Source organism: Pundamilia nyererei, unplaced genomic scaffold, assembly GCF_000239375.1.
Source record: "Pundamilia nyererei isolate P.nyererei 1_Seehausen unplaced genomic scaffold, PunNye1.0 scaffold00002, whole genome shotgun sequence".
NCBI lineage: Eukaryota > Metazoa > Chordata > Actinopteri > Cichliformes > Cichlidae > Pundamilia > Pundamilia nyererei.
This window is the reverse complement of record NW_005187403.1, coordinates 3,299,044-3,309,719: the sequence shown is the minus strand read 5'-3', so window position 1 is coordinate 3,309,719 and position 10,676 is coordinate 3,299,044. Positions and strand designations below refer to the sequence as shown.

The window sequence follows — 10,676 nt, the reverse complement described above, 5'->3', positions numbered from 1 at the left end:
CCTCAAATCTGCCAACGAGAGCTCAAACTACCCACTGACATCCTGACATATGTATGACAGCATCTCTTCTGACTGGCTACACTGAGGTTTTTATTTCAAACTTTGGCCTGCTTATATAAACATAAAATAACTGGGTGTGCACTAGAAGTTGGTGGGGATGGTCTCTTCTGATGCAGCTAACCTTGGAAAAACCTGGAAACTATTCTAATGGTTGTCAAACCACATCTTCATTGATATATACTGAGGTGTCAAAACTCATCAAGGTTAGAAGGGAGGTCATCAAATGTTGTGCTTTGAGGGGAAAGAGATATAGTAATGATTATTTGTTTGCTTCCTAGTTATTCACAGTGCAGCAACTTGACCATCTTCAACAAGAAACATTAAGAAGCTTTCCAACCCTCAAGCTTCTTTTCAAAAAACATAGCTGGTCTTATAAGGAGTTTCTACATTTGGTTGCTTGAGTGTTAAGCCTCTTGCACACACGCACACACACACACCAAGATGCTCTGCAGTAACTACCTGACCTAAATCTCAGCTTCTGAACAAGCTTTACAAAGGAGGCTAGCAGCGGTGCTACACAAAGATTTATTTTTTTATGTCACACCTATTCCTTAAATTACTTTAAATCACATCGACAAGTAATAATCCTGTCAGCATGTATTTTTATTGCCCTAAGACACAGCTGAATTTACCACGACACTTTAACATGCCGTTTAATTTATTAATTCTGATGTCATGGGCAAATCCAGCTGACAGAATACTAATGACCTGGGAGTTTATATGAGCTTGAATATGGTTACACAAATCAGATGATCTAACAGCCACAACAAACAACTGTACTGTCATTTTCGTGGCTGCTGCAATGGGGCATTTAGAAGAACAAGCACTTGAGTTTTATTCTGCAGAACATTCAGAAAAATTAAAGATATTAAAAAAAAAACAAAAAAAAAACAGAGTGGATCATGGTGGCCTGTAAAGATGTAATATGACCCAACAGCATGTAGTTATCGGCGATTTGAAAAGTAAAGCATATTTGGACGATGATCAAAAAAAAAGAGAGAGAATAAATGAGTCAGAGCTGAATAATCTGCAGTCTGCAGCGGCTGCTCCAGCTGTGAGAATGTATTTAGCTCATCTGGCCAGCAGGATACCATCCAGATGCTGCTTTATAGCTGAGCCAGCTTTTCTTTCCACAATAAATTAATTAATAAACAAATAAACAGTACAGGCACAACTGTCTGTGTGCCCAGACAGGGAAACATGCTTAATTACAGCACACATGGGCTGTAATATACAGTCAGAAATATGTGCACGCTTAATCTCAGCACTCCCCACCCATCTCCAACACAGCTATGGCAAAAAGCTGCCTCTCATTCTCATACTCACACACACGCTTTTGTTAAACTTCTGATGAGTTGAAAGCACGGTAATTAAAGAGGAAGAAATCTGAGTCGTTGGCAGATGATAATATTACAAAATGACATTAGCGTCATGTCCATATCAAGCAAAGTAATGGCTGCTGCCATATTAACGCTGAGCCCACTGCATTTCAGGTTGGATTCTTTAAGCTGGTTCGGGACTCTTTGTGTGATTTTTTTTAGTAATGAAATGTTGAATTTTGACACTTTCCTGCGGAGCACTATTCATGTGCTACAGAGTGACTGAAACATGAATACATCATGGCTACTCAGCTGCAACATTTGAGTCCATCTTAACCAAGTCAGTTTTGTCAGAAGACATTTTATTAAAATCAATCTCATATTTTCGATTACTGCAGAAGATTTTAGAGCCACATTGTATTTGTATGATGCATTTTCAGTTCAGTGTGTTACAAGATAATTTTTGATTTTTAAGAACTTTTGAAATGATCTAAGTGATTTCCTGTTCATATATAGTTTGCTCATTTGTAATTGGGTTAGTACATGCATTTCTGTGGAAACACGGTGTTAGTGGATTATTACAGGAAACATCATCTGTAGAACCCTTAAGAAATAGTTTTCACATCTTTCACCCGTATCAACACATTTGTGACACCACCAGCAAACATCAGCTTAGTGCCTAAAAGAAATTAATTTATAAGCTTCTGATTTGTTTGTCCTCACTTCACATGTGTTATAATCCTCAGAATCCAGCAGCAGGCAGAGTTTGGGTAACAGCTCCGGCCAGTTTTGTAGTTCTCCCTTGGAGGCAATTGTAGTGATGAGGATGCCTGTTGTCAGAGTGGGTTGAGTTAGTTGATTAAACCAAAATCATGCACAGGATATAATGAAACAGACATTTAATATTATAAAGCGCTTCTGTTTATAATCCATGTGAATAGAAGCAACAGAAATGCAGCACATAAATAGCTTCAAGTTAGCTTAAACAGCAGGATGACCCCTAATTATGCAAATGTTAATATCAAGATTCTGCAATAATAGCAGGGAATGCTTGGGAGACCAAACCAGCATTTAAAAGCTGGCCTTTAACATTCTGATACAGTAGCCTATTGAGTTAAGGAAGACTATTTAGAGGCATTTAAAGCCAGTGTAGGGCTTTGCTCTCACTGGATTAAAAAGAAATAGATTAAAAAGAAATTCACAGTAGCCTTCAATCATACTGTAACTGACAAGGTCTGAGAGATAACTGCACCGCCTCTAAGCTCTGTTTTCAGGCTTCACAATCTTGAGCCAGTTACAGGTCCGTTAGGCCAGATTAGCCAAGCAGCGGTGAAAACCTGAGAGAGCAAACTTTGAGTGCCTGAAGTCAAAAGTCAGCAATAGCACGCTTTTGACAGCAAGTCTATGTGTCCACGCTAATCTGGTGGGAGGGGTTAAGAATGGAGAGAGGAGAACTGCAGGAGTAGGGCTGTTTATTTCTAATGGTTTTTTCATAGATTTCTGCCCACTGGATAAATAAAGAAATATAAACAACACAGAAAAGCAGACTCATTTTCTACTAAAAACATAACCATATCCCTAAAAATAAGAAAATAAATGAGCTACTATCCCAAACCCCTTTCATCGGTTTAATTAGTGTAAATAATATACAACCATCACAACCAATAATAAGGTGTTGTGTAAATATTCATTGTCATTTATTTCCCTGCTTTGTCTGCAAATGCTGATTATGTTCCCAATATAGTGAGCTGTAGGTTTTATATTTCAGCATGTAGTTTAAACAAATAAGGAAGTTATTTACAGGAACAACAAAGCAACGTACATAACAACAGAAAACATTTAAACATAAAAAGGTATGCATGGATGCTAAGGACAACATTACAATCAGAAGACAGCGAGGATGAGACTTACCAACAGTGGCCCGAATCAGAGGAGATGAGTCTCCGATGTTTTGGAGGCACTCACTCTTGATGAAATCAGACACGCCATTAGGGAAGTTCTGATAGTGAGCTTTCACATTGTTCTTCAGTATCAGCCCGCTCAAGGATCGGGTCGGTTCATCTTGGGAGAGAAAAGGCCAAGGAAGGAAATGTGAAAATTCCACTCTAGCTGTGATCAAAATGAAGGCTGGTGACTCAGACATTAAATTGCTTTCCTTTCATTTTTCACAAGCAGAGTTTTACAGAAATTATGTTCAGACATTTATACTAACATTGTGGACAGAAACTATTTTACTGTTTGCTTAAAATGGGTAAGTAATAAATTCGGTTATTTTTTTTGTTTAAACACTTGTGGCTTGTTGCATCTGAGCTAAGGTCGTCATGCAACCGAAAAGGTCTTAACACCACTTAACATTTGGGTCATCTGCTGTGCAGACAGTCAAGCCAAAAGTTGAGCAGTGCCAGGATTTAGCTTTAAAATTAGAGTGGCCCATATTCTGTGTGGCACATCATTTGCAACAAAGATGCCATCAGGTCACCCAAGTCACGGCCGGGCTGACCTGTCAATAAGCAGTTACATAAAAACCACAGCTCTGACATTCACCCGTGCTGCCCAGGTGCTATTAGACGATCTAGGAACACACCACAGACACAAAATGACAGAGCGAAGGAGAAGGGCGGACAGCTTACCTTCTGATTTCAACTTTGTCAAAACAAATATCAAATAGTTGTTAAAGTCTGGATACTGATTCAGCTGCTCAAGTCTCTGGGAGAAATGGTTAAGGGTTACAAATGTACGAAGAGCATGTTAAAAGGCTGAAAGAACATCACTGCATTCTGTAATCTGATAACAACAATAAAGCCAAAAAGAGTTTTTTTTCCTCCTCCCCATATAAAGAGGAGGAGTGGTCTAATCTAACAGCATAATGATGGGAGCGTATGTCAGTGTGTGTGAGTGGACTGGATGTATGCTTGTAAGGGGGTCATAAATGTGTCATTTGGCATGACTGTACTGGCAGATGGCATCTTTAGGGCTATAACAGCAGCTAGTCTATGAGTTAATGAGACAGTCCGTATGAAGGGTTACATAAGAAATTTATTAAGGACCTGCATGAAACCAGACAAAAACGTAAGGACCAGCAGCTCTGAGCAGCAGATGATTGCTCTTCAACTGCATTGTCACACAACACTAGCACAGTGTTGTGTGACAATGCAGTGCCCAAGCTACAGAGTAAAGCTAATAAAGCACTTACATGTTAAACCTACCCTTTAGTGCTTGCCATTTAATCTAGCCGGAAGAGGTCACCTTAATACGGTTTTGTTTGATAATCCCTGGCACCCTTTGGAAAAGTGACATAGAGTAAAGTGTCACAGCGAAAATGCTTGAATAATGATGGCTTCTTATTCCACTCCATTAAGTCCTGTTTTAGAACAGGAGATTTCAGATTCTGTTGCACTAGTAAAATCCAGCAATTTCGTGCATTGCATACACTTCTGTGCATGCAAGGCACGGACAGATGTCTTTTTTTTTGTTTGGGGGGGGGGGGGTGTTCTGTCACAATTAACACAATCACCATTACATCATTATATTATGCACAGAATTTCTAATTCGAATGTTAACTTAAATTAGTAACATAGCATGTTTCCGGTAAGCTTAGCTTTAATTGAGGATTAAGTTGCAGATGATATACCGGGGCTTTAGACATGTTTTATTATGATGTTCTGCCGAAGCAATATGCAAGGTAAAGGTGTACAGGAGGAGCAATTAGAAGCTACCGTTGCTTATTGTATTAACCAAGCAAGACAATTTATAGCATTTTTAATGTCAAATGATGTTAGCACGACCTGCTCCGTTTGTAGCGCGTGCAAGCGAGACAAAAAAAGGCACGAGCGTACCTGCTTGTAACTGTAACCACCCAGGCTAGTATTAGCTATCGTTAGCCTGTTGAGTCTGTTTTGTTATTAAATCACTAACAGATTATATCATCCATATCTGGCTCAAAAAGGATACTTGCTGGACGGATCTCTGTGTGGACGTATCAGGCGACTGAGACTCCTTCAGCAGCTGTAAAATTTGTTGAAGTCCTTGCTCGTCTGGTTTCCACTCACACTCCATCTTGCTGCTGCGGATAAAGAAATAACATAAGCTCAGACAGAGGACTTGTCATCGTACGCCTCACTAATGCTGCTCCCTACGAGGCGGAGTGATTTTGGATAGGGAAAAAAGGCTTTTACCTGTTCTGGCTTTGCCGTGCTGTGCAGTCGACTTTCTGCTGAAATGTGAACGTCTGTTTGGGTTTTCAGACATGGGCCTTACACGGCGAGTCGACCCGTTTTCTCCCAACCCAAGCTGAAAAAAACCTTCGGGCTACGGTCTGGCGTCGCATATAACTGGCTACATAGTCAGCTGACACGGAGCTGGAGGGTCCTAGTGCGCCACAAGTTTTTTTTAAGCCTAAATAGTCTAACTAAAGATGCTTTTTTTACAGGAGGAAGATAACTAGAAGGACCAAACATGTTTACATATATCTATTTAGTCTTATCATTAAAGACAATACGAGGTTGCCCTTTGTTCAGAGAAGGTAAAGAGACGCTGTAAGAGGGGAAACTATACTGAAAAATCTGGGAAATGCCGACGCTTTTCCTAGATTTCCAACGGACATGAAGGCAGCACAGATCGTGACACTGGCTATGAAATTTCCATTTTATATTTCAAGAAAACAGCTCCATCTTCAGGCTATATTTTTTATCGAACAAATTCAACAGCATTTACCCTGTAATTTTAACTTAGCTAGCAGCATCAGTTATAATAATTTTTGAATCACAGTTAAATAAAAAAACAAACAAAGACATGTCTGTGAAGGTTCTCAGTCATCCAAACAAAGACATGTCTGTGAAGGTTCTCAGTCATCCAAACAAAGACATGTAGCCTAGGCCGTTATAAATATCAGTGAATTAATAATTAATGAAGAAAACATAAAAAACATAAATACTGAAGCATACGCCAGTTTCGTAAAATATATTACTTTATTCTTCAATATAATATATAGAAAGTAGCCTACATGTTTGCTTAAAATGTTCCTATTCAAAGGAAAGAACAGTAGTTCTGAACCATTTGTTCCACTAGATGGCAGCACACAGTAGAACTGCGTCTTCTCTGCCTTCAAGGTTAGATGAAGAAGTGAGTATTGCAGTCAGTGCGCTGCTGCCTCCCAGCGTACAGCAGCTAGTAGATTGGTCTGTCTTTAAAATACATCTGTTTCCCCCCTTTTTTAAAACTAGTGGGTAGTTATTTCTGTTAATATTTATATTTTTTCGGATGTTTAACAAGGACCACACGACTAAGCCCGAGAAGAACCGAGGAAGTGTGAGGCTTTAGAGTTTTTGGCAATCCTTTTGGGCTGCCTTTACTCTGCTTTTATTATCGGCTGTTTTCCAAGAAGGGATTTTTTTCGGCGACCCGAGGAAACATGAGCTTTCTTTTGTGAGTTACAATCTTTCGATACACGCTTATTTTGTCTCGTCACTTAGCTTCGTGTTTGGGAAATGCCAGCTTTGCTGCAACAGCTAGAAAGTTAGCTAGCCGTAGCGTTTCAAGGGCTTAGACTATTTCCTGGACGTACCTCGGACTGCTACTGATTCGCCTTATTTTCTGTAGCTTTCACTACACTTTCAAATTGTAATCAATACTAATCGCATATTCATCGGTACTTTAAGGCTAGTGGTTACAGTTGACCAAAAGAGAAATTTCACCTACTTAGAACAGGTCCACTGATAAAAATTGCCTCGGGAGAGATGGAGGGTTTTGATTGTGACTTGGATATTTGCTGGTGTAAACACTTTGATGCCACCGGCTAATCTAACACAGCACTGCTACCGCTAAACGCAGCAAAGTAACACCACAGTATGTCGTCGATATTTAGCCAGCTATTAAAATAATGTCTGTTTGAGGTAAGCTGAGAAACGTCAGACACACCTACTCTGATAGTTTGTAGTTAGATTGAAGAAGATGAGGTCTAGATTTACTATTGTTGTTGTCATCTTAATTTTTGTGTACTTGGTATATATGGGGAGGCTCGAAGGAAATGGCTAATGAAGAACAACAGTATCCTGATAATGGCACATACTTATTTTGAATTACAGAAATGCTACAGGATATTTTGGGTCGGATCTTGCCATTAGAGGATGCTCTAATTAAACATTTCTTTTGTGTGTCCAACCCATGCTGTGAGGACTCACAAATTCTTGTTTAATGGGGCAGTGAGATCAACTGAATACAGTACCTCTACAAATAGCCTCATTATACAGAGAGGGGCCACACTGTTCACACACACCCACTTACATTCTGCTAAACTCAAACGAGCTTAAGCTCCCTTTGACATCTTTTTAAGAAAGTCACAACTTTTTTTTGAAAGGTCACCTCACATTAGTGTTCGGGGACCTCATGATTTCTTATCATATCTTTCTGTCTTTTTGTTTATTCTACCTTTTGTCTTCCGGTTTTATGTGTGACTCACACAGTGGAAATCGTTCATCCAAAACATTCAAGCCCAAGAAGAACATCCCGGAGGGTTCTCATCAGTATGAGCTGCTGAAACATGCAGAGGCTACTCTGGGGAGTGGAAACCTGCGCATGGCAGTCATGTTGCCTGAGGGTGAAGACTTAAATGAGTGGGTCGCAGTCAACAGTAAGCACTGAGTTTTATTTATTTTTCTTCTCTCTTGATACACCCTTTTATTTTAGGTTTAGATTCCTGGCTAAAGGGGCTCAGCACACTTCTGAAAAACATTTAATATCTTCAAGTCTTGTTCCTGACTCTTAATTAGTCCAAATCATGAGTCAGTTGCGAGCGAACTATCAAGCTGTAAGATCTTGGCATTGCTTCCAAAGACCATGTGCATTCATGCCAGAGCAGCCACCGTGAATGTTAAATAGACTTTATTGTCTGTGCTGTGAGCGCCTTGTTTACTTTCCTCTAAAAGGAGACAAATGGTCAGTGGATGCTTAAATCCTCATGCGTCAAAAAGCCTTCAGGGTTGGAGACAATCACGAGCCCAGCCTTTTAACACGTGATTGTCTGTCAGATGCTTTGTTAAGAAAAATTTTTAGGCGTGCCCAATTTCTAGCTTTGTTAACTGCAGCTCTGAATTGCTGCCGCCACCGCTGCTGCACTCCTAATATTTGTGCTCTCCAGATTCACAGAGGGGTAGAAGCAAGGTTGGCTAGTATTGCACAGGCTGTTGCAGCTTGCACAATGAGTGAAGTCAGAATAAAAGTGCTGTGAGCAATAACTTCTCCCACCACCAAGCACAAATGACTTTTCACATGATCTGTGTTCACGAGAAGCCGTCCACTTCATGTTTTTAAGATTGTTTTGCATGTACTGGATAGCAACACAGTCCTGTGGCGGCTGTTCAACCCCAGATGGATGGATGAATGGATGGATAGTGACAGTAGAAGGAGAAGTTACTGGCATGCAGTAAAAGGTCTCCAGGTACAATTGAACATGGGGAAATAATCTGACCAGTATCTTAACCAATTGCCTAGCTGGATACCCATCTGTTCCCTTTAGGAACTATTTCATAGTAACTGTTGGAGGTAGTACCCTCTCTTCTCCAGTGTCTTCACTTAGAAATGCGTTATTGTGATCCTTTTGAGACCTTTTCCAAACATAAGAGGAACAGTGAGTAACACAGTCGACAGAAAAGCGCTAATGTTGGTCAAACATTGGCTACAGCAACTCTTAACATTAGCCCTGAAAGTGGAACCATGCATGGCGAAATGAGTTGACAGTGAAGTCGTGTCTTTGAGTCTTTGAGCGGGACAAGGAAATGCAATGCAGTTTTGCCTCGCCCAAGCATTACATTGAAATCTTTGCTAGGATTTCCCCCTCAAATTGCTGTTGGGAATGCGTGACACAGTGACGCAATGCGGGGTGAAAATAAAGAGGCTGAAGCAAGATTACAGGAAAATAAAGGACCACAGGAAGAGATAGCGTTTTATCACTGACTGTTACATCATTTTAGGGTTCTTATTAGCTTTATGAATGAAAACAGAAAAAAGGTTTGAGGTTCATCTGTTAGAGCTTAGCATCAGGTATTCCCCAGATGGATTTTGGCTCCTGAATTTTTAGTCCATTTTATATCATTAAGATAATTCTGCTTTCTCTCACTGGTATAGGGCTGGATCATATCATATCGTTCACGGTAATACCTGTATAATGTTGGGCAACGATAAGAGAATGAAATATCATGATAGAATATGGGTAAAATGCGCATGCGCAGTGCCTTTGTTTTCATATGTACATGGCGGAAAAAGCATGGCTGCGATGGAGAATGAGGAGGGCGAAAGCGGATCGTTGAATGAAACGGATGAACCAGAATTGGTTTGTAAAAATGCTGCAACTTCAGTGGTGTTGAACTGGTTTAGTTTTCGTCCGTTCAATAAACAACAAAGCACTATTTTTGGTAGAGCATGCTAGCGGGCCGTCGTTATTAACGTGTTTTTTGGAAAATACGGCACACTTAAAATCAATCCTTTGATTTTTCTGAAAATCAACAATGCCCCTTATAATCCCGTGTGCCTTATGTATGAATTCTGGTTGTGTTTACTGACCTGGAAAAGATTTTATGTGGTACACGGCACTCGTAAATCTGTCAGATGTTTTAGTACGACTTTGCTAAGCTACAAACCTGCACCGCTTGATGGATTGTCGGGGCATGGTCATATCGCCCTGCTCTACGCTGGAATATTCACTTCTAGGCTGTAATCACATCAGTATGTCTGGTGGCATAAACAGGAATTTGGACTATTGGCTTTGTACAGCAGCATACAAAAATATTCTGTCAACTATGATTGGACAGTTTTTTGTTTTTAAAGGGATCTCAAAGTGAACCTGACAAACCACATGCTATGACAACTGGTCAGTATGGGGGTTTTTTTTTTGTGTGCGTTTTGTTTTTTCAATGGGATTTTTAAGTTACACTCTCAACCCAAATGCTGCCAGTGCTTAAAATGGATCTCCCCAACTGATGGGAAGCCAAAGTTGGCTGTATGCCCCTGGGAATGAGTTGTAGCACAGTTTGTGCCAGATAACTGGACTGTGCACTGGTCTACAGTTTTGGCCTGGGTGGTGAAATAGGGATAGGCACAGTGCTGTGGGGTAATCTGATGCCAGCAATCGGTGCTGGCAAATACTACAGTTGGTGTCATATAGCAACACTTTTTCATCCCCAGGGCCAGAAACTGCCTTTCTGTTAGCAAATATTGTCCTTGCAGAAATGTCCTCAAGTAACCCTTTTCACTGACGCACTATTGGTGCCCAACTTATAACTTGTCCTGCAAATTTTTCCACCC

At 40.2% G+C, this 10,676-nt stretch overlaps 2 protein-coding genes across 2 annotated transcripts in view; one reads left to right on the top strand and one right to left on the bottom strand.

Moving 5' to 3' along the window:
- The window catches only part of tnpo1 (transportin 1), a 22,397-nt gene extending 16,723 nt beyond the window's left edge, over positions 1 to 5,674 (bottom strand). Inside the window, exons 1-5 of the mRNA XM_005720174.1 lie at positions 5,555 to 5,674; positions 5,331 to 5,442; positions 4,010 to 4,085; positions 3,291 to 3,440; positions 2,103 to 2,209 (exon numbers count right to left, since the gene is read on the bottom strand). Coding sequence (XP_005720231.1) covers positions 2,103 to 2,209; positions 3,291 to 3,440; positions 4,010 to 4,085; positions 5,331 to 5,435 — 438 coding nt within the window. The 5' untranslated portion in view covers positions 5,436 to 5,442; positions 5,555 to 5,674. The remainder of the gene's footprint in view (positions 1 to 2,102; positions 2,210 to 3,290; positions 3,441 to 4,009; positions 4,086 to 5,330; positions 5,443 to 5,554) is intronic.
- Positions 5,675 to 6,482: 808 nt separating this feature from the next.
- The window catches only part of LOC102204224 (MOB kinase activator 1B), an 8,917-nt gene continuing 4,723 nt past the window's right edge, over positions 6,483 to 10,676 (top strand). The window contains exons 1-2 of the mRNA XM_005720173.1: positions 6,483 to 6,803; positions 7,841 to 8,007. Of these exons, the coding sequence (XP_005720230.1) occupies positions 6,790 to 6,803; positions 7,841 to 8,007 (181 nt within the window). The 5' untranslated portion in view covers positions 6,483 to 6,789. The remainder of the gene's footprint in view (positions 6,804 to 7,840; positions 8,008 to 10,676) is intronic.